The sequence below is a fragment of the Salmo salar genome, chromosome ssa16 (genome assembly GCF_905237065.1).
Source record: "Salmo salar chromosome ssa16, Ssal_v3.1, whole genome shotgun sequence".
In the NCBI taxonomy this organism is placed as follows: Eukaryota; Metazoa; Chordata; class Actinopteri; order Salmoniformes; family Salmonidae; genus Salmo; species Salmo salar.
The window spans coordinates 58664386-58688946 of NC_059457.1; the positions used below are offsets into that span (position 1 = coordinate 58664386).

At 45.9% G+C, this 24561-nt stretch overlaps 1 protein-coding gene across 1 annotated transcript in view; it reads right to left on the minus strand.

Annotated features, from left to right (window-relative positions):
* The window catches only part of gabrb3 (gamma-aminobutyric acid type A receptor subunit beta3), a 55354-nt gene extending 35047 nt beyond the window's left edge, over positions 1–20307 (minus strand). Inside the window, exons 1-4 of the mRNA XM_045697503.1 lie at positions 19652–20307; positions 19463–19554; positions 19257–19324; positions 3016–3236 (exon numbers count right to left, since the gene is read on the minus strand). Coding sequence (XP_045553459.1) covers positions 3016–3236; positions 19257–19324; positions 19463–19554; positions 19652–19755 — 485 coding nt within the window. The 5' untranslated portion in view covers positions 19756–20307. The remainder of the gene's footprint in view (positions 1–3015; positions 3237–19256; positions 19325–19462; positions 19555–19651) is intronic.
* Between the last annotated feature and the right edge of the window lie 4254 nt (positions 20308–24561).

Consider the following 24561-nt stretch of genomic DNA (forward strand, 5'->3'; position numbering starts at 1 on the left):
ACTGACATGCTCTGATTCTCCGCAACTTAGCACACATGCACTCACTCACATAGACACACGTATCCCCCCCCCCCCACACACACACACACACACACACACACACACACACAGCAATGATAATGTCAGCCCTTTGCCTGCTGCCACCTCCAGAGCTAGAAAGATCAGTGTGGGTTCTATTTGTCTGTGTTGAACCAACGACGTGAAGCTCTGAACACACAGGTCCTGTAGAAACCTCTGGTTGAAACATGACCCCAGTGCAGCAGTCTCTTCTGGAGGTGTGCCCTGGCACTGGTCTGACTAAGACAACACACACACACGCTAATAGAGAGCCATTGGCCTGGTCTCAATGAATCAACACACTGCCTGTCTGGTACGATGTGGACTGTTTAAATGAGCCAACACACTCATTACTACAGGGAACGTTGGAAGCATAAGTAAGCCTTGTCTGAGACAAATTTGACCAAGGTTCACCAAACGGGGCCGATTCTAGGTTCACTTAACGGGGGCCGATTCTAGGTTCCCTAAACGGGGCCGATTCTAGGTTCCCTAAACGGGGGCCGATTCTAGGCTCCCTAAACGGGGCCGATTCTAGGTTCCCTAAACGGGGCCGATTCTAGGTTCCCTAAACGGGGGCCGATTCTAGGTTCCCTAAACGGGGGCCGATTCTAGGTTCCCTAAACGGGGCCGATTCTAGGAACCCTAAACGGGGCCGATTCTAGGTTCCCTAAACGGGGCCGATTCTAGGTTCCCTAAACGGGGCCGATTCTAGGTTCCCTAAACGGGGCCGATTCTAGGTTCCCTAAACGGGGCCGATTCTAGGAACCCAGATATTCCTATCTAAACTGATCCTGAATGCAAGGCTTTATTAGATGACCTACCTCTAAAACACGGGATATTCTGAGATGACATATCGGTGGCGGTTTAGCCTCGGTCTGAGAGACTCCCTGACTGGTGGTTTAGCCTTGGTCTGAGAGACTCCCTGACTGGTGGTTTAGCCTTGGTCTGAGAGACTCCCTGACTGGTGGTTTAGCCTTGGTCTGAGAGACTCCCTGACTGTGGTGGTTTAGCCTTGGTCTGAGAGACTCCCTGACTGGTGGTTTAGCCTTGGTCTGAGAGACTCCCTGACTGGTGGTTTAGCCTTGGTCTGAGAGACTCCCTGACTGTGGTGGTTTAGCCTTGGTCTGAGAGACTCCCTGACTGGTGGTTTAGCCTCGGTCTGAGAGACTCCCTGACTGGTGGTTTAGCCTCGGTCTGAGAGACTCCCTGACTGGTGGTTTAGCCTCGGTCTGAGAGACTCCCTGACTGGTGGTTTAGCCACGGTCTGAGAGACTCCCTGACTGTGTCCCGAATGACCCCCTATTCCCTAAGTAGTACACTACTTTTGGCCAGGGCCCACATAGTGCTTTGGTCAAAAGTAGTGTACTATACAAGAAATAAGAGTTCCATTTGGGAAACATCCCCTGACTGAGGGACCGAGGGGCATCCCAAAATGGCTTCCTGCATCGCTTCCTCAGTTAGATGTCCAGGATGGATAGACGTGGGCGAGTCTCTGAATGTAGCAATACGACCACTTCACCATGAAAAGCCATGAGCGTTTCTTCATTAATGGCCTCCTAACAGACCAGCAAAATCTTCTCTTCCGCTACCCATTAATTCAGATCCGTCTCTTCCTTCCCGGATTGCTTGATCTCTTCTCTTCCTGAGTTATTAGTACCCTGTCGGGATGCCACGACGCATCCGATGACCTATTGCTAATACAAGCTTCTGATAGGGGAAATTGGGATATCTAGTCAGTTGTCCAACTGAATACCTTCAACTGAAATGTGTCTTCCTCATTTAACCCAACCCTCTCTGAATCAGAGAGGAGCGGGGGGGGGCTGCAATAATCCCAGGGAACAACATTAAGCACTTTACCTTAATGATGTAATTCTGGTCTGCTACTATACAGACCAAGTGATACAGTATTGCACTTTGCCTCTTTGTCAGTAATAACCTATTTTTACTTTAAAAAGTGTAACTGGTCTGTGCCTCTTTAACTAAGAGAGAACATGAGAACACTATTCATGATATAGCACTATATTCACTGCAATATACTGCTACATATAACACGGGACAAATACAATATACTGCTACATACAACACGGGACAAATACAATATACTGCTACATACAACACGGGACAAATACAATATACTGCTACATACAACACGTAACATACACAATATACTGCTACATACAACACGTAACATATACAATATACTGCTACATATAACATATACAATATACTGCTACACATAACATGGGACATATACAATATGTTTTAGAAGACAATGGTGAGATGAGACATCATATATATATATATATGGAGTGACAGTACTGACCTCAGATGAGACATTATATATATATATATATATATGGAGGGACAGTACTGACCTCAGATGAGACATTATATATATATATATATATATATGGAGGGACAGTACTGACCTCAGATGAGACATTTATATATATATATATATATATATATATATATATATATGGAGGGACAGTACTGACCTCAGATGAGACATTATATATATATATATATATATATGGAGGGACAGTACTGACCTCAGTTGAGACATTATATATATATATATGGAGGGACAGTACTGACCTCAGATGAGACATTATATATATATATATGGAGGGACAGTACTGACCTCAGATGAGACATTATATATATGGAGTGACAGTACTGACCTCAGATGAGACATGATATATATATATATGGAGGGACAGTACTGACCTCAGTTGAGACATTATATATATATATATATGGAGGGACAGTACTGACCTCAGATGAGACATTATATATATATATATGGAGGGACAGTACTGACCTCAGATGAGACATTATATATATGGAGTGACAGTACTGACCTCAGATGAGACATGATATATATATATATATGGAGGGACAGTACTGACCTCAGTTGAGACATTATATATATATATATGGAGGGACAGTACTGACCTCAGTCCGTAGAGCACGGTGCCGTCCGGATGTAGTCGGATCATACGGTTCTTCACGGTGACCCCATGCACGAAGGACTTCTTATCGTTGAGGAAGTAGGTGTCGGGGACCCAGAGCTGGTCGGCGACCCGGTTATCCAGCGTCAGGTTGAGGGGGATGCCAGCGTACGCCAGCCTCTTGTCCCTCCAGTACTGCTGGAAGTACATGGTCAACGTGTAGTCCTGAAGACACACAGAGAACAAGGTTAAAGGAGTCATATCGAACACTTCATTTACATGGTTCCCCCACCTACAGCACCAGTCAAAAGTTTGGATACACCTACTCATTCAAGGGTTTTTCTTTATTTGAACTATTTTCCACATTGTAGAATAATAGTGAAAACATCAAAACTATGAAATAACACATATGGAATCATGTAGTAACCAAAAAAAGTTTTTAACAAATCAAAATATATTTTATATTTGAGATACTTTAAAGTAGCCACCATTTGCCGTGATGACAGCTTTGCACACTCTTGGCATTCTCTCAACCAGCTTCATGAGGAATGCTTTTCCAACAGTCTGAAGGAGTTCCCGCATATGTGTAACGGCTGTTGCAGGGAGTAGACCAAGGCGCAGGGTGTTGAGTGCTCATATTTGTGTTTATTATACTGAAACACTATAAACAAAACAAGAAAACGACAGCCAGCAGTTCTGTCAGGTTAACATGAACTAAACAGAAAATAACCACCCACCAAAACACAATGAGAAAACCCCTACATAAATATGGTCTCTAATCAGAGGCAATGAGATTCAGCTGCCTCCAATTAGAGACCAACCCCAAACAATTCCAACATAGAAACAGAAAAACTAGATATTTAAACATAGAAATAGAATAACATAGATCAACCCCAAAAAACCCAAAACACACAAAACAAACACCCCCTGCCACGCCCTGACCAAACTATAATAACAAAATGACCCCTTACTGGTCAGGACGTGACAATATGCTAACAACTTGTTGGATGCTTTTCCTTCAGTCTGTGGTCCAACTCATCCCGAACCATCACAAATGGGTTAAGGTCGGATGATTGTGGAGGCCAGGTCATCTGATGCAGGGCGGCAGGTAGCCTAGTGGTTAGAGCGTTGGGCCAGTCACCGAAAGGTTGTTGGATCAAATTCCCGAGCTGACAATGTACAAATCTGTCCTTCAGCCCATAAACAAGGCAGTCAACCCACTGTTCTCCGGGCGTCGAAGACGTGGATGTGGATTATGGCAGCCCGCCACACCTCTCTGATTCAGAGGGGTTGGGTTAAAAGCAGAAGACACATTTCAGATGAAGGCATTCAGTTGTACAACTGACTAGGTATCCCCCTTTCCATCACTCTCCTTCTTGGTCAAATAGCCCTTACACAGCCTGGAGGTGTGTTTTGGATCATTGTCCCGTTGAAAAACAAATGATAGTCCCACTAAGCCCAAACCAGATGGGATGGCGTATCGCTGCAGAATGCTGTGGTAGCCATGCTGGTAAAGTGTGCCTTGAATTCTAAATAAATCACTGACAGTGTCACCAGCAAAGCACTCCCACACCATCACACCTCCTCCTCCATGCTTCACGGTGGGAACCACACGTGCAGAGATCATCCGTTCACCTACTCTTTCTCACAAAGACATGGAGGTTGCAACCAAAAATCTAAAATTTGGACTCATCACACCAAAGGACAGATTTCCACCGGACTAATGTCCATTGTCTCTTCTTATTATTGGTGTCCTTTAGTAGTGGTTTCTTTGCAGCCATTCGACCATGAATGCCTGATTCACACAGTCTCCTCTGAACAGTTGATGTTGAGATGTGTCTGCTACTTGAACTCTGTGAAGCATTTATTTGGGCTGCAATTTCTGAGGCTGGTAACTCTAATGAACTTATCCTCTGCAGCAGAGGTAACTCTGGGCCTTACTTACCTGTGGGGGTCCTCATGAGAGCCAGTTTCATCATAGCGCTTGATGGTTTTTGCGACTGCACTTGAAGAAACTTTCAAAGTTCTTGAAATTGGATTGACTGACATGTCTTAAAGTAATGACGGAATGTCATTTCTCTTTGCTTATTTGAGCTGTTCTCGCCACAATATGGACTTGGTCTTTTACCAAATAGGGCCATCTTCTGTATACCACCCCTACCTTGTCAAAAGACAAATGATTGGCCCCATTAAGAAGGAAAGAAACTCCACAAATTAACTTTTAACTATGCACACATGTTAATTGAAATGCATTCCAGGTGACTACCTCATGAAGCTGGTTGAGAGAATGCCAAGCTTGTGCAAAGCTGTCATCAAGGCCAAGGGTGGCTACTTTGAAGAACCTCAAATATATTTTGATTTGTTTAACACTTTTTTGGTTACTACATGATTCCATATGTGTTATTTCATAGTGTTGACGTCTTCACTATTCCACAATGTAGAAAATAGTAAAAATAAAGAAAAACCCATTGAGGAATGAGTAAGTGTGTCCAATCTTTTGACTGGAACTGTATGTGTCTGTATATATAGGAGATAGAGCAGGGTTACGGTAAGGTGTATCAAATAAAACACTTGTAATTTACATTGTTTCAAAGAAGGCCCAAATATGTTGTTATTTCATTGGGAGAACTACACTCTCTCACTGGCGTCAGGTTCAACAGGCTCCTCCTTTCCTCACAGAGAGAAGATACAACCAATGGCCAGAGCTTTACACTGGCGTCAGGTTCAGGAGGCTCCTCCTCTCCTCACAGAGAGAAGATACAACCAATGACCAGAGCTTTACACTGGCGTCAGGTTCAACAGGCTCCTCCTCTCCTCACAGGAAGAAGAGACAACCAATGGCCAGAGCTTTACACTGGCGTCAGGTTCAGGAGGCTCCTCCTCTCCTCACAGGGAGAAGAGACAACCAATGGCCAGAGCTTTACACTGGCGTCAGGTTCAACAGGCTCCTCCTCTCCTCACAGGGAGAAGAGACAACCAATGGCCAGAGCTTTACACTGGCGTCAGGTTCAGGAGGCTCCTCCTCTCCTCACAGGGAGAAGAGACAACCAATGACCAGAGCTTTACACTGGCGTCAGGTTCAACAGGCTCCTCCTCTCCTCACAGAGAGAAGATACAACCAATGACCAGAGCTTTACACTGGCGTCAGGTTCAGGAGGCTCCTCCTCTCCTCACAGGAAGAAGAGACAACCAATGGCCAGAGCTTTACACTGGCGTCAGGTTCAACAGGCTCCTCCTCTCCTCACAGGGAGAAGAGACAACCAATGGCCAGAGCTTTACACTGGCGTCAGGTTCAACAGGCTCCTCCTCTCCTCACAGGGAGAAGATAAGACCAATGGCCAGAGCTATAGTCTGACGCTGGACATTTTTATTTTATTTAATTTTTTATTTAACCTTTATTTAACCAGGAAGGGCTCATTGATATTTAACATCTCTTTTTCAAGAGCGTCCTGGCCAAGATAGGCAGCGCCAAGTCATTACAAAAATTACAGACAAACAACATGAAAAACTACAATTAATCTCGTAAAAACCATAGAATTCACAAGAGTATAACATAATCAAAATCCTCCATCAGTGATTTAAAATCACCAATCGGGACGAGTTCTTCCAGTTTAAAGTATTTTGTAAGGCGTTCCCAGACGATGGGGCAGAGTACATAAAAGCCCTTTTACCAAATTCAGTTCGGACATTTGGAACAGTTAGCAGGATAAAGTCCTGCTAAATAGATTTCCTGTAGTCAGGTTGATATTTACAGAAGTGTCAAACAAACTCTATATTACTCCCAACAACATGCCCTCAGCAGCCATTATTCAGGACCTGTCTAGTATAGACCCCCTCCTCCTCCACAGCCATTATTCAGGTCCTGTCTAGTATAGACCCCCTCCTCCTCCACAGCCATTATTCAGGTCCTGTCTAGTATAGACCCCCCTCCTCCTCCACAGCTATTATTCAGGTCCTGTCTAGTATAGACCCCCCTCCTCCTCCACAGCCATTATTCAGGTCCTGTCTAGTATAGACCCCCTCCTCCACAGCCATTATTCAGGTCCTGTCTAGTATAGACCCCCCTCCTCCTCCACAGCCATTATTCAGGTCCTGTCTAGTATAGACCCCCCTCCTCCTCCACAGCCATTATTCAGGTCCTGTCTAGTATAGACCCCCTCCTCCTCCACAGCCATTATTCAGGTCCTGTCTAGTATAGACCCCCTCCTCCACAGCCATTATTCAGGTCCTGTCTAGTATAGACCACCCTCCTCCTCCACAGCCATTATTCAGGTCCTGTCTAGTATAGACCCCCTCCTCCACAGCCATTATTCAGGTCCTGTCTAGTATAGACCCCCCCTCCTCCTCCACAGCCATTATTCAGGTCCTGTCTAGTATAGACCCCCTCCTCCACAGCCATTATTCAGGACCTGTCTAGTATAGACCCCCTCCTCCACAGCCATTATTCAGGTCCTGTCTAGTATAGACCCCCTCCTCCACAGCCATTATTCAGGTCCTGTCTAGTATAGACCCCCTCCTCCTCCACAGCCATTATTCAGGTCCTGTCTAGTATAGACCCCCTCCTCCACAGCCCCCCTCCTCCTCCACAGCCATTATTCAGGTCCTGTCTAGTATAGACCCCCTCCTCCACAGCCATTATTCAGGACCTGTCTAGTATAGACCCCCTCCTCCACAGCCATTATTCAGGACCTGTCTACTATAGACCCCCTCCTCCTCCACAGCCATTATTCAGGTCCTGTCTAGTATAGACCCCCTCCTCCTCCACAGCCATTATTCAGGTCCTGTCTAGTATAGACCCCCACAGCCATTATTCAGGTCCTGTCTAGTATAGACCTCCTCCTCCACAGCCATTATTCAGGACCTGTCTAGTATAGACCCCCTCCTCCTCCACAGCCATTATTCAGGTCCTGTCTAGTATAGACCCCCTCCTCCTCCACAGCCATTATTCAGGTCCTGTCTAGTATAGACCCCCTCCTCCTCCACAGCCATTATTCAGGTCCTGTCTAGTATAGACCCCCTCCTCCTCCACAGCCATTATTCAGGACCTGTCTAGTATAGACCCCTACAGCCATTATTCAGGACCTGTCTAGTATAGACCCCCTCCTCCACAGCCATTATTCAGGACCTGTCTAGTATAGACCTCCTCCTCCACAGCCATTATTCAGGTCCTGTCTAGTATAGACCCCCTCCTCCTCCACAGCCATTATTCAGGTCCTGTCTAGTATAGACCCCCTCCTCCACAGCCATTATTCAGGTCCTGTCTAGTATAGACCCCCTCCTCCTCCACAGCCATTATTCAGGTCCTGACTAGTATAGACCCCCTCCTCAGCAGCCATTATTCAGGTCCTGTCTAGTATAGACCCCCACAGCCATTATTCAGGTCCTGTCTAGTATAGACCTCCTCCTCCACAGCCATTATTCAGGACCTGTCTAGTATAGACCCCCTCCTCCACAGCCATTATTCAGGTCCTGTCTAGTATAGACCCCCTCCTCCTCCACAGCCATTATTCAGGTCCTGTCTAGTATAGACCCCCTCCTCCTCCACAGCCATTATTCAGGTCCTGTCTAGTATAGACCCCTCCTCCTCCACAGCCATTATTCAGGACCTGTCTAGTATAGACCCCTACAGCCATTATTCAGGACCTGTCTAGTATAGACCCCCTCCTCCACAGCCATTATTCAGGACCTGTCTAGTATAGACCTCCTCCTCCACAGCCATTATTCAGGTCCTGTCTAGTATAGACCCCCTCCTCCTCCACAGCCATTATTCAGGTCCTGTCTAGTATAGACCCCCTCCTCCACAGCCATTATTCAGGTCCTGTCTAGTATAGACCCCCTCCTCCTCCACAGCCATTATTCAGGTCCTGTCTAGTATAGACCCCCTCCTCCACAGCCATTATTCAGGACCTGTCTAGTATAGACCCCCTCCTCCTCCACAGCCATTATTCAGGTCCTGTCTAGTATAGACCCCCTCCTCCTCCACAGCCATTATTCAGGTCCTGTCTAGTATAGACCCCCTCCTCCTCCACAGCCATTATTCAGGTCCTGTCTATTATAGACCCCCTCCTCCACAGCCATTATTCAGGTCCTGTCTAGTATAGACCCCCTCCTCCTCCACAGCCATTATTCAGGTCCTGTCTAGTATAGACCCCCTCCTCCACAGCCATTATTCAGGTCCTGTCTAGTATAGACCCCCTCCTCCTCCACAGCCATTATTCAGGTCCTGTCTAGTATAGACCTCCTCCTCCACAGCCATTATTCAGGTCCTGTCTAGTATAGACCTCCTCCTCCACAGCCATTATTCAGGTCCTGTCTAGTATAGACCCCCTCCTCCTCCACAGCCATTATTCAGGACCTGTCTAGTATTAAAAAAATATATATATAAAAAGATGTAAAAAGATATATAAAAGGGACGAGACAAAGACGTCTGACTGCTAAGCCATCTTGGAAAACATCAGTAGTAAGTGGATACATTTTTTCCATTGTCCCCCATGGGAATCAAACACACAACCCTGGCATTGCAAGAGCCATGCTTTACCAACTGAGCTACAGCATCGATACTACTGTCGGTTTCAGTTTGTACGGATGGCCGATAACCTCACCATGCCAAGACGCTGCTAGAAACTGAATCTTCAAATAAAAATAATAACTTTGAAGCAGGCTAGGACAGGGCTGTAAACAACCCCTCCACACATCAAGCAGGCTAGGACAGGGCTGTAAACAACCCCTCCACACATCAAGCAGGCTAGGACAGGGCTGTAAACAACCCCTCCACACATCAAGCAGGCTAGGACAGGGCTGTAAACAACCCCTCCACACATCAATCAGGCTAGGACAGGGCTGTAAACAACCTGCTACACATCAAGCAGGCTAGGACAGGGCTGTAAACAACCAGCTACACATCAAGCAGGCTAGGACAGGGCTGTAAACAACCCCTCCACACATCAAGCAGGCTAGGACTGTAAACAACCCCTCCACACATCAAGCAGGCTAGGACAGGGCTGTAAACAACCCCTCCACACATCAAGCAGGCTAGGACAGGGCTGTAAACAACCCGCTACACATCAAGCAGGCTAGGACAGGGCTGTAAACAAGCAGCTACACATCAAGCAGGCTAGAACAGGGCTGTAAACAACCCCTCCACACATCAAGCAGGCTAGGACAGGGCTGTAAACAACCTGCTACACATCAAGCAGGCTAGGACAGGGCTGTAAACAACCCCTCCACACATCAAGCAGGCTAGGACAGGGCTGTAAACAACCTGCTACACATCAAGCAGGCTAGGACAGGGCTGTAAACAACCCGCTACACATCAAGCAGGCTAGGACAGGGCTGTAAACAACCTGCTACACATCAAGCAGGCTAGGACAGGGCTGTAAACAACCTGCTACACATCAAGCAGGCTAGGACAGGGCTGTAAACAACCTGCTACACATCAAGCAGGCTAGGACAGGGCTGTAAACAACCCGCTACACATCAAGCAGGCTAGGACAGGGCTGTAAACAACCTGCTACACATCAAGCAGGCTAGGACAGGGCTGTAAACAACCTGCTACACATCAAGCAGGCTAGGACAGGGCTGTAAACAACCCCTCCACACATCAAGCAGGCTAGGACAGGGCTGTAAACAACCCCTCCACACATCAAGCAGGCTAGGACAGGGCTGTAAACAACCCCTCCACACATCAAGCAGGCTAGGACAGGGCTGTAAACAACCCCTCCACACATCAAGCAGGCTAGGACTGTAAACAACCCCTCCACACATCAAGCAGGCTAGGACAGGGCTGTAAACAACCCCTCCACACATCAAGCAGGCTAGGACAGGGCTGTAAACAACCCGCTACACATCAAGCAGGCTAGGACAGGGCTGTAAACAACCAGCTACACATCAAGCAGGCTAGGACAGGGCTGTAAACAACCCCTCCACACATCAAGCAGGCTAGGACAGGGCTGTAAACAACCTGCTACACATCAAGCAGGCTAGGACAGGGCTGTAAACAACCCCTCCACACATCAAGCAGGCTAGGACAGGGCTGTAAACAACCTGCTACACATCAAGCAGGCTAGGACAGGGCTGTAAACAACCCGCTACACATCAAGCAGGCTAGGACAGGGCTGTAAACAACCTGCTACACATCAAGCAGGCTAGGACAGGGCTGTAAACAACCTGCTACACATCAAGCAGGCTAGGACAGGGCTGTAAACAACCCCTCCACACATCAAGCAGGCTAGGACAGGGCTGTAAACAACCCCTCCACACATCAAGCAGGCTAGGACAGGGCTGTAAACAACCCCTCCACACATCAAGCAGGCTAGGACAGGGCTGTAAACAACCCCTCCACACATCAAGCAGGCTAGGACAGGGCTGTAAACAACCCCTCCACACATCAAGCAGGCTAGGACAGGGCTGTAAAAACCTGCCACACATCAAGCAGGCTAGGACAGGGCTGTAAATAACCTGCTACACATCAAGCAGGCTAGGATAGGGCTGTAAACAACCCCTCCACACATCAAGCAGGCTAGGACAGGGCTGTAAACAACCTGCCACACATCAAGCAGGCTAGGACAGGGCTGTAAACAACCTGCTACACATCAAGCAGGCTAGGACAGGGCTGTAAACAACCTGCTACACATCAAGCAGACTAGGACAGGGCTGTAAACAACCTGCTACACATCAAGCAGGCTAGGACAGGGCTGTATACAACCCGCTACACATCAAGCAGGCTAGGACAGGGCTGTAAACAACCCCTCCACACATCAAGCAGGCTAGGACAGGGCTGTAAACAACCCCTCCACACATCAAGCAGGCTAGGACAGGGCTGTAAACAACCTGCTACACATCAAGCAGGCTAGGACAGGGCTGTAAACAACCTGCTACACATCAAGCAGGCTAGGACAGGGCAGTAAACAAACCCTCCACACATCAAGCAGGCTAGGACAGGGCTGTAAACAACCCCTCCACACATCAATCAGGCTAGGACAGGGCTGTAAACAACCCCTCCACACATCAAGCAGGCTAGGACAGGGCTGTAAACAACCTGCTACACATCAAGCAGGCTAGGACAGGGCTATAAACAACCCCTCCACACATCAAGCAGGCTAGGACAGGGCTGTAAACAACCCCTCCACACATCAAGCAGGCTAGGACAGGGCTGTAAACAACCCCTCCACACATCAAGCAGGCTAGGACAGGGCTGTAAACAACCTGCTACACATCAAGCAGGCTAGGACAGGGCTATAAAAAACCCCTCCACACATCAAGCAGGCTAGGACAGGGCTGTAAACAACCCCTCCACACATCAAGCAGGCTAGGACAGGGCTGTATACAACCCGCTACACATCAAGCAGGCTAGGATAGGGCTGTAAACAACCCCTCCACACATCAAGCAGGCTAGGACAGGGCTGTAAACAACCCGCCACACATCAAGCAGGCTAGGACAGGGCTGTAAACAACCAGCTACACATCAAGCAGGCTAGGACAGGGCTGTAAACAACCAGCTACACATCAAGCAGGCTAGGACAGAGCTGTAAACAACCTGCTACACATCAAGCAGGCTAGGACAGGGCTGTAAACAACCTGCTACACATCAAGCAGGCTAGGACAGGGCTGTAAACAACCCCTCCACACATCAAGCAGGCTAGGACAGGGCTGTAAACAACCCGCTACACATCAAGCAGGCTAGGACAGGGCTGTAAACAACCTGCTACACATCAAGCAGGCTAGGACAGGGCTGTAAACAACCCCTCCACACATCAAGCAGGCTAGGACAGGGCTGTAAACAACCCCTCCACACATCAAGCAGGCTAGGACAGGGCTGTAAACAACCCCTCCACACATCAAGCAGGCTAGGACAGGGCTGTAAACAACCCGCTACACATCAAGCAGGCTAGGACAGGGCTGTAAACAACCTGCTACACATCAAGCAGGCTAGGACAGGGCTGTAAACAACCTGCTACACATCAAGCAGGCTAGGACAGGGCTGTAAACTACCCGCTACACATCAAGCAGGCTAGGACAGGGCTGTAAACAACCCCTCCACACATCAAGCAGGCTAGGACAGGGCTGTAAACAACCTGCTACACATCAAGCAGGCTAGGACAGGGCTGTAAACAACCTGCTACACATCAAGCAGGCTAGGACAGGGCTGTAAACAACCCCTCCACACATCAAGCAGGCTAGGACAGGGCTGTAAACAACCCCTCCACACATCAATCAGGCTAGGACAGGGCTGTAAACAACCCTTCCACACATCAAGCAGGCTACGACAGGGCTGTAAACAACCTGCTACACATCAAGCAGGCTAGGACAGGGCTGTAAACAACCCCTCCACACATCAAGCAGACTAGGACAGGGCTATAAACAACCCCTCCACACATCAAGCAGGCTAGGACAGGGCTGTAAACAACCCCTCCACACATCAAGCAGGCTAGGACAGGGCTGTAAACAACCCCTCCACACATCAAGCAGGCTAGGACAGGGCTGTAAACAACCTGCTACACATCAAGCAGGCTAGGACAGGGCTATAAACAACCCCTCCACACATCAAGCAGGCTAGGACAGGGCTGTAAACAACCCCTCCACACATCAAGCAGGCTAGGACAGGGCTGTATACAACCCGCTACACATCAAGCAGGCTAGGACAGGGCTGTAAACAACCCCTCCACACATCAAGCAGGCTAGGACAGGGCTGTAAACAACCAGCTACACATCAAGCAGGCTAGGACAGGGCTGTAAACAACCAGCTACACATCAAGCAGGCTAGGACAGAGCTGTAAACAACCTGCTACACATCAAGCAGGCTAGGACAGGGCTGTAAACAACCTGCTACACATCAAGCAGGCTAGGACAGGGATGTAAACAACCCCTCCACACATCAAGCAGGCTAGGACAGGGCTGTAAACAACCCGCTACACATCAAGCAGGCTAGGACAGGGCTGTAAACAACCTGCTACACATCAAGCAGGCTAGGACAGGGCTGTAAACAACCCCTCCACACATCAAGCAGGCTAGGACAGGGCTGTAAACAACCTGCTACACATCAAGCAGGCTAGGACAGGGCTGTAAACAACCCGCTACACATCAAGCAGGCTAGGACAGGGCTGTAAACAACCTGCTACACATCAAGCAGGCTAGGACAGGGCTGTAAACAACCTGCTACACATCAAGCAGGCTAGGACAGGGCTGTAAACAACCTGCTACACATCAAGCAGGCTAGGATAGGGCTGTAAACAACCCCTCCACACATCAAGCAAGCTAGGACAGGGCTGTAAACAACCCCTCCACACATCAAGCAGGCTAGGACAGGGCTGTAAATAACCCCTCCACACATCAAGCAGGCTAGGACAGGGCTGTAAACAACCCCTCCACACATCAAGCAAGCTAGGACAGGGCTGTAAACAACCCGCCACACATCAAGCAGGCTAGGACAGGGCTGTAAACAACCTGCTACACATCAAGCAGGCTAGGACAGGGCTGTAAACAACCTGCTACACATCAAGCAGGCTAGGACAGGGCTGTAAACAACCCGCCACACATCAAGCAGGCTAGGACAGGGCTGTAAACAACCAGCTACACATCAAGCAGGCTAGGACAGGGCTGTAAACAACCAGCTACACATCAAGCAGGCTAGGACAGGGCTGTAAACTACCCGCTACACATCAAGCAGGCTAGGACAGGGCTGTAAACAACCCGCCACACATCAAGCAACAGAGTCAGGCTGTGAATTATTCAAAAACTGTTCTGAATCCGGTGTCCCAAATGGCAACCTATTCCCAACAGAGTACACTACTCTTCACCAGAGCCCTATGGGCCGTGGTCAAAAGTAGTGCAACTGCATAGGAAATGGGGTGCCATTTGGGACACAACCTCTAAGACTGGTTCTACTGTTTGGGGGGGTGGGTAATGCTTTTTAAAAATGGCCCTCTGTGGGCTCGACCACTTAGCAATGCTCTGCCGACTCATTATGAAACTCCGGGCTAGTACTCCTAAAATACTGGTTACAAAGTTAAGAAGTCAGCAACATAACCTAGCACTTTGTACTGGTCCTGTACGTAGCTCAGTTCATTAGAGCACAACCCTGGCAACACCACAGTTGTGGGTTGAATTCCCACTGGGGTCACATAGCAAAATGTATGGACTACTGTCACTTTGGATAACATGTTCTGCTGTGTAAATGGAATATATTACTGCTGATATTACAGTACTGTATTGGCTTATATTGCAGTACTGTATTGGCCTATATTACAGTATTACAGTACTGTATTGGCCTATATTACAGTACTGTATTGGCCTATATTACAGTACTGTATTGGCTTATATTGCAGTACTGTATTGGCCTATATTACAGTATTACAGTACTGTATTGGCCTATATTACAGTACTGTATTGGCCTATATTACAGTACTGTATTGGCTTGTATTACAGTACTGTATTGGCTTGTATTACAGTACTGTATTGGCCTATATTACAGTACTGTATTGGCCTATATTACATTACTGTATTGGCTTATATTACAGTACTGTATTGGCCTATATTACAGTACTGTATTGGCCTATATTACAGTACTGTATTGGCTTTATTACAGTACTGTATTGGCCTATATTACAGTACTGTATTGGCCTATATTACAGTACTGTATTGGCCTATATTACATTACTGTATTGGCCTATATTACATTAGAGTATTGGCCTTTATTACAGTACTGTATTGGCTTATATTACAGTACTGTATTGGCTTATATTACAGTACTGTATTGGCCTATATTACAGTACTGTATTGGCTTTATTACAGTACTGTATTGGCCTATATTACAGTATTACAGTACTGTATTGGCCTATATTACATTACTGTATTGGCCTATATTACAGTACTGTATTGACCTATATTACAGTACTGTATTGGCCTATATTACAGTACTGTATTGGCTTTATTACAGTACTGTATTGGCCTATATTACAGTATTACAGTACTGTATTGGCCTATATTACATTACTGTATTGGCCTATATTACAGTACTGTATTGACCTATATTACAGTACTGTATTGACCTATATTACAGTACTGTATTGGCCTATATTACATTACTGTATTGGCCTATATTACAGTACTGTATTGACCTATATTACAGTACTGTATTGGCCTATATTACATTACTGCATTGGCCTATATTACAGTACTGTATTGACCTATATTACAGTACTGTATTGGCCTATAGTACAGTACTGTATTGACCTATAGTACAGTACTGTATTGGCCTATATTAGAGTACCGTATTGGCCTATATTACAGTACTGTATTGGCCTATATTACAGTACTGTATTGGCCTATGTTAGAGTACTGTATTGGCCTATATTACAGTACTGTATTGGCCTATATTACAGTACTGTATTGGCCTATATTAGAGTACTGTATTGGCCTATAGTACAGTACTGTATTGGCCTATATTACAGTACTGTATTGGCTTATATTGCAGTACTGTATTGGCCTATATTACAGTATTACAGTACTGTATTGGCCTATATTACAGTACTGTATTGGCCTATATTACAGTACTGTATTGGCTTGTATTACAGTACTGTATTGGCTTGTATTACAGTACTGTATTGGCCTATATTACAGTACTGTATTGGCCTATATTACATTACTGTATTGGCTTATATTACAGTACTGTATTGGCCTATATTACAGTACTGTATTGGCCTATATTACAGTACTGTATTGGCTTTATTACAGTACTGTATTGGCCTATATTACAGTACTGTATTGGCCTATATTACAGTACTGTATTGGCCTATATTACATTACTGTATTGGCCTATATTACATTAGAGTATTGGCCTATATTACAGTACTGTATTGGCTTATATTACAGTACTGTATTGGCCTATATTACAGTACTGTATTGGCCTATATTAGAGTACTGTATTGGCCTATAGTACAGTATTACAGACAGTATTGGTCTATATTACAGTACTGTATTGCGGTAATACAGTACGGTATTGGTCTATATTACCATATTACAGTACTGTAGGAGCTAGAAACACCAGCATTCTGCTGCACTGAAGGAGCTAGAAACACCAGCATTCTGCTGCAATGTAGGAGCTAGAAACACCTCTATTCCACTGCACTGTAGGAGCTAGAAACACCACTATTCCACTGCACTGTAGGAGCTAGAAACACCAGCATTCTGCTGCACTGTAGGAGCTAGAAACACCAGCATTCTGCTGCACTGTAGGAGCTAGACACACCAGCATTCTGCTGCACTGTAGGAGCTAGAAACACAACTATTCCACTGCACTGAAGGAGCTACAAACACCAGCATTCTGCTGTACTGTAGGAGCTAGAAACACCAGCATTCTGCTGCACTGAAGGAGCTAGAAACACCAGCATTCTGCTGCACTGTAGGAGCTAGAAACACAACTATTCCACTGCACTGAAGGAGCTACAAACACCAGCATTCTGCTGTACTGTAGGAGCTAGAAACACCACTATTCCACTGCACTGTAGGAGCTAGAAACACCAGCATTCTGCTGCACTGTAGGAGCTAGAAACACCAGCATTCTGCTGCACTGTAGGAGCTAGAAACACCACTATTCCACTGCACTGTAGGAGCTAGAAACACCGCATTCTGCTGCACTGTAGGAGCTAGAAACACCAGCATTCTGCTGCACTGAAGGAGCTAGAAACACCAGCATTCTGCTGCACTGTAGGAGCTAGAAACACAACTATTCCACTGCACTGTAGGAGCTAGAAACACAACTATTCCACTGCACTGTAGGAGCTAGAAACACCAGCATTCTGCTACACTGTGGGAGCTAGAAACACCAGCATTCTGCTGTACTGTAGGAGCTAGAAACACCAGCATTCTGCTGTACTGTAGGAGCTAGAAACACCAGCATTCTGCTGTACTGTAGGAGCTAGAAACACCAGCATTCTGCTGCACTGTAGGAGCTAGAAACACCAGCATTCTGCTGCACTGTAGGAGCTAGAAACACCAGCATTCTGCTGCACTGTAGGAGCTAGAAACACAACTATTCCACTGCACTGTAGGAGCTAGAAACACCAGCATTCTGCTGCACTGTAGGAGCTAGAAACACAACTATTCCACTGCACTGTAGGAGCTAGAAACACCAGCATTCTGCTGCACTGTAGGAGCTAGAAACACAACTATTCCACTGCACTGTAGGAGCTAGAAACACCAGCATTCTGCTGCACTGTAGGAGCTAGAAACACCAGCATTCTGCTGCACTGTAGGAGCTAGAAACACCAGCATTCTGCTGCACTGTAGGAGCTAGAAACACCAGCATTCTGCTGCACTGTAGGAGCTAGAAACACCAGCATTCTGCTGCACTGTAGGAGCTAGAAACACCAGCATTCTGCTGCACTGTAGGAGCTAGAAACACAACTATTCCACTGCACTGTAGGAGCTAGAAACACCAGCATTCTGCTGTACTGTAGGAGCTAGAAACACCAGCATTCTGCTGCACTGTAGGAGCTAGAAACACCACTATTCCACTGTACTATAGGAGCTAGAAACACCAGCATTCATCACACCTGTTTAACATCTGCTAGTCTGTGTATGTGACCAATAACCTACATACAGTACATCTCTGATCTTGTCAATATCAGATTTTTGACTTACTTTCTTTGAATCATAATAATCCATAACAATACATTACAGTATATACTGTATCATACTTTAAAATGTTTATACTTTACAAACTTACATTTTCATTATGTAAATCTGTATGTTTACCAAATGGTTTAATGATTATCAATGAAGAGCCGTCGGATTAATAAGTAACGGTAAAAATGTATTTTAACAAATGACAAGAGAATCATATCAAAAGTAATGTGAGCGTTGCACTGTGAAAAGCAATGACTTTATATGACCACGTATTGCAATATGAAACATGTATTTCTAGAAGAAACGCTGATTTAAGTATCATCCTTATCTTGCTCACCAAGCCACAAAATAGAACAATCTGCTGCTAACTTCTCAACCAAAAGTTTTCACTTCTGACAAGTAAAGACAGCGGAAAGGTAATACATACTGATGTCTGAAATACTGTCGGTCAACATAAAGCACTACGACGCTGACCGCTCAACCTTTCAAACAACACGAAGACAACATTGTCAATAAGGAAAAAAAGGTAAGCCATAGGAATGTCTGAAATATGACAACATTATGCAACATCCACAGTCAATCAATGGTGAAATGTAAGTATATGGATTTATTACAACTTACCATGTTAACCTCTGACACCATGTCGATGTTTGCCACATCTAAACTCATGCCAACAGAAACCGGTGCGCCTGAGAAACAGGACCAATAATCACATTACTATTAACATGACAAATAACGTATATTATTATATTCATTATAGTAATATTATAGGGTAATAATTTGCACCATCATCAACGCGCGCAACAAAAAAAATGTTTTAGATGTACCTCCAAAGTCTGGTCGAAGGCGGATATCATACCCCTTTAACAGTTTGTCCACCGTCTCCTTTACGAAAGACATATTCCCCGGTTCGTTGGCGCTGAAATACAAGAAAGAGACCATTAAACTAACTTTTTTCCAATAAGACGGGACCATCCGTACCCTTCTCTACGTCTGGTCTCTTCTCCAACACTCACCTCTGCGCACAGCACATCAACGCCACTATGAGTGGCACCACAGATAGAAAGTGAAATACCCTTCTTCTCTGGAACACACACATTTCCTGTGATCTCTCCAACATGGGATCACGCGTCTAGACTCTAAACAGGTGTTAAACAAATAAAATAAATCCGTTATAAAACCACGTATCTATGGCTATATTTAATCAGGAGCTCTCTAATATTAACTTAACATGGTTAGATCCCGAGATCTTAGATCAGTTCAAATGTTTCACATCAGTCGGAAATGTATCTGTTTCTGTTGGAAGCGGAAGACGTTATTATGGCACCGCGCATTAGGTGAACACCAAACATTTATCCTAAACCGTTACCAGTACCGGCGGCGAGACCCGTCGTGGTGTGAACTCATCCAAACCTCCATTATCCAAGCCATGGCATTCATTGCTTTTTAGACTGTCACATCCACAGCAATGTAGAAATCCGAATGTCACTTCTGTGGGTTTTTTGGTGGGGGGGATGAATTAAAGACCAATTCATTCCGAGTGCGCAAAAACTCATCTAGCCTACATTATCCATGTTGTCACCAGATGTTTGCCATGTCACGCCAGGTTTTCCATCTCCCTGAGATGAGACTCACCACCACGTTGTCCGGAGTCTGAAGAAACGGGCTCTCTGTTTGACAGAGCAGCTGAATGGACCAGGTTACGTGGTAACTACAGTTTACGAGCTCGTTGGAGCGTTTTGCTGATTGGTAGAACAGCAGAATTCATATTGACTCCGGGGGAACAGCCAGCAACAATTCACTAAACGGAAATATATCTATTATCTACATGGGTAAAACATTAAATGTACACGCCCTGACATCATTAGTTTAATATTCCACAAGGTAATGTGGTGGTCCAGTGCGGCTCAGTCGGTAGAGCAGGGCGCGTACAACAGTAAATGTTATAGGTTCGATTCCCTCTAGGACCACCTGCAGGACGCTTTGGATAAAGCTGTATGCTACATAGTGTATATTACTATTTATAAACTGGGTGGTTCGAGCCCTGAATGCTGATTGGTTGAAAGCTGTGGTATATCAGACCGTATACCACGGGGATGACAAAACGTTTATTTGTACTGCTCCAGTTACGTTGGTAACCAGTTTATAACAGCCATAAGACACCTCAGGGGTTTGTGGTACATGGCCAATATACCACGGCTAAGGGCTGTATCCAGGCACTCTGTGTTGCGTCGTGTCTAAGAACAGCCCTTAGCCATGGTATATTGGCCATATACAAGACCCCCTCGGGCCTTATTGCTTAATTATGAGGTGTAAGGTTTTGCATCTTATTGGCAATATTTAGCCCATGGTTGATTGTCTTCCAGCAAACTAGTTAAAGATGCGCTATTCAGAAATCACTCTTCCATTTCCTGGTTGTTAAAATTCTAATAGTTTGACAAATTTTCAGTTTTGTGACAAAACAAGCAAGTCATTCAACGAGGTAGTAGTATCATTGAACGAGGTAATAGTCTATCATTCAACGAGGTAGTAGTATATCATTCAACGAGGTAGTAGTATATCAATCAACGAGGTAGTAGTATATCATTCAACGAGGTTGTAGTATATCATTCAACGAGGTAGTAGTATACCATTCAACGAGGTAGTAGTATATCATTCAACGAGGTAGTAGATGATCTTTCAACGAGGTAGTAGTCTATCTTTCAATGAGGTAGTATCCTATCATTCAACGAGGTAGTAGTATATCATTCAACGAGGTAGTAAACCTATCATTCAACGAGGTAGTAGTCTATCATTCAACGAGGTAGTACTCTATCATTCAACGAGGTAGTAGTATATCAATCAACGAGGTAGTAGTATATCATTCAACGAGGTAGTAGTATACCATTCAACGAGGTAGTAGTATACCATTCAACGAGGTAGTAGGGGATCTTTCAACGAGGTAGTAGTATATCATTCAACGGGGTAGTATACTATCATTCAACGAGGTAGTAGACTATCATTCAACGAGGTAGTAGTATACCATTCAATGAGGTAGTAGAATACCATTCAACGAGGTAGTAGATGATCTTTCAACGAGGTAGTAGTATATCATTCAACGGAGTAGTATCCTATCATTCAACGAGGTAGTAGACTATCATTCAACGAGGTAGTAGTATACCATTCAATGGGGTAGTATCCTATCATTCAACGAGGTAGTAGCCTATCATTCAACGAGGTAGAAGCCTATCTTTCAACGAGGTAGTAGCCTAAAGTGTGTCCCAAATGGCACCCTATTCCCTATAGTGTACTACTTTAGACCAGAGGCCTATGGGCCCTGGTAAAAAAAAGTGCACTAAATAGGGAATAGGGTGCCATTTGGGACATAAGCTGGATGTCAACGTGCAGACAGGGGACACTGTGAGAGATAGGGAGCCATCATATTGATTCTGAGCACTAATGGTGGGGGTCTGGCAGCATCACATTACAAACAAACAGCCAGTAAGACAGACAGACATCACAGTATGTAGCAGTGTAAAGTCCAATATGCTACCAGTCCTCCACGCTACTATGTAGCAGTGTAAAGTCCAATATGCTACCAGTCCTCCACGCTACTATGTAGCAGTGTAAAGTCCAATATGCTACCAGTCCTCCACGCTACTATGTAGCAGTGTAAAGTCCAATATGCTACCAGTCCTCAACGCTACTATGTAGCAGTGTAAAGTCCAATATGCTACCAGTCCTCCATGCTGCTATGTAGCAGTGTAAAGTCCAATATGCTACCAGTCCTCCATGCTGCTATGTAGCAGTGTAAAGTCCAATATGCTACCAGTCCTCCATGCTACTATGTAGCAGTGTAAAGTCCAATATGCTACCAGTCCTCCATGCTACTATGTAGCAGTGTAAAGTCCAATATGCTACCAGTCCTCCACACTACTATACTAATAATGATACTCGTGGAGATGAGGTCTTGTGATGGTCTCAGTGATGGTCTCAGTGATAAAACAAATTACCATCAATAGACTGTTGATGAGGTCATGTTGGATATAAAACTTCTATGTCTCCAGACCATGTTATCATTTTTATTTTATTTTTATTGAACCTTTATTTAACGAGGCGAGTCAGTTAAGAACACATTCTTATTTACAATGACGACCTACCAGAAGGCAAAAGGCCTCCTGCGGGGACGGGGGGCTGGGATTAAAAATATAAATAAATTCAATAAAAATATAGGACAAAACACACATCACGACAAGAGAGACAACAATCCATCAGATTCTAACAGAGACATTTCACTGGCTATTCAACTTTTCATGAAATGGCTGATATGGAAATCCTAAACATTTAGCACAGAGTTGATATACTGCACCAATATTGTTACAGTAAGTCGATTTGTGTTCATTTGAATGACTTTAGTTGATAATTGCATACAGACTGCATGGGCATTGCTGTGTGGGCCAGACAGACAGAGAAGTGGCTCAGAGTAGAGACCATCTAAATCCCTAATACAGACTCCATTAGTGTAGAGGACTAATGTGTTGATATGAGTTCCTCTGGATATGATGGAGCTGTTGGTCAGATTCCAGGAACAAACACACCAGAGTGACTCCACAGCTCTGACAGAGTCAGCCATGTTTAGAGGACTACTCCCTCTGCTAATAGAAAAAACAGTATTTGTCAGATAATTCGTTTGGAAATTAAGGACGATCTCGAATAAAACAAAAGGGATTTATCATCTACATTATTTTTTTTTTTAATCAAATTAAAAAACAGTGGTTTTGAGTTGATCAATCTGAACTTGTAATTTACAGTGGTTCTATAGAGATCAACCTAACAGTGGTTCTATAGAGATCAACCTAACAGTGGTTCTATAGAGATCCACCTGACAGTGGTTCTGCAGAGATCAGACGCACTGTCCCGGCTGTATGACACAGAGGAGCGGCCCATGGATCCCACTCCCATACTCCCCGCCTCCTGCCTGGTGGCGCCGGTAGTGTGGGAGCTGGACGTGGACATAGAGCAGGCGTTACGTGCAGAGCCCGCTCCTGTCCAGTGTCCCGCTGGGCGTCTGTACGTCCCGTCTGCTGATCGTGACTGATTGATCTATTGGGCCCACACGTCACCCTCCTCTGGTCATCCTGGGATCGGTCGGACGGTGCGCTGTTTGAGCGGGAGGTACTGGTGGTCCACCTTGGCTAAGGACGTGAGGGTGTATGTTTCCTCCTGCTCGGTGTGCGCCCAGCGTAAGGCTCCTAGGCACCTGCCCAGAGGTAAGCTACACCTTTTACCCGTTCCACAACGGCCTTGGTCGCACCTGTCGGTGGATTTTTTGACTGATCTTCGACTCTCACAGGGTAACACCGCGATCCTGGTCGTTGTGGATCGTTTCTCTAAGTCCTGTCGTCTCCTCCCTCTGCCCGGTCTCCCTACGGCCCTACAGACTGCGGAGGCCTTGTTTACACACGTCTTCCGGCACTACGGGGTGCCTGAGGATATAGTGTCTGATCGAGGTCCCCAGTTCACGTCTAGGGTCTGTAAGGCGTTCATGGAACGTCTGGGGGTCTCGATCAGCCTTACTTCAGGGTTTCACCCGAGAGTAATGGGCAGGTGGAGAGAGTGAACCAGGATGTGGGCAGGTTTCTGTGGTCCTATTGCCAGGACCGGCCGGGGGAGTGGGCGGCGTTCGTGCCCTGGGCCGAGATGGCACAGAACTCGCTCCGCCACTCCTCCACTAACCTCTCTCCCTTCCAGTGCGTACTGGGGTACCAGCCGGTTCTGGTGCCTTGGCATCAGAGTCAGACCCAGGTTCCTGCGGTGGACGACTGGTTCAGGCGCGCGGAGGAGACATGGGAAGCTGTCTGTGTTCACCTTCAGCAGGCCGTGATGCGCCAAAAGGAGAACGCAGATCGCCACCGCAGTGCGAACACCGGGGGACCGGGTCTGGCTC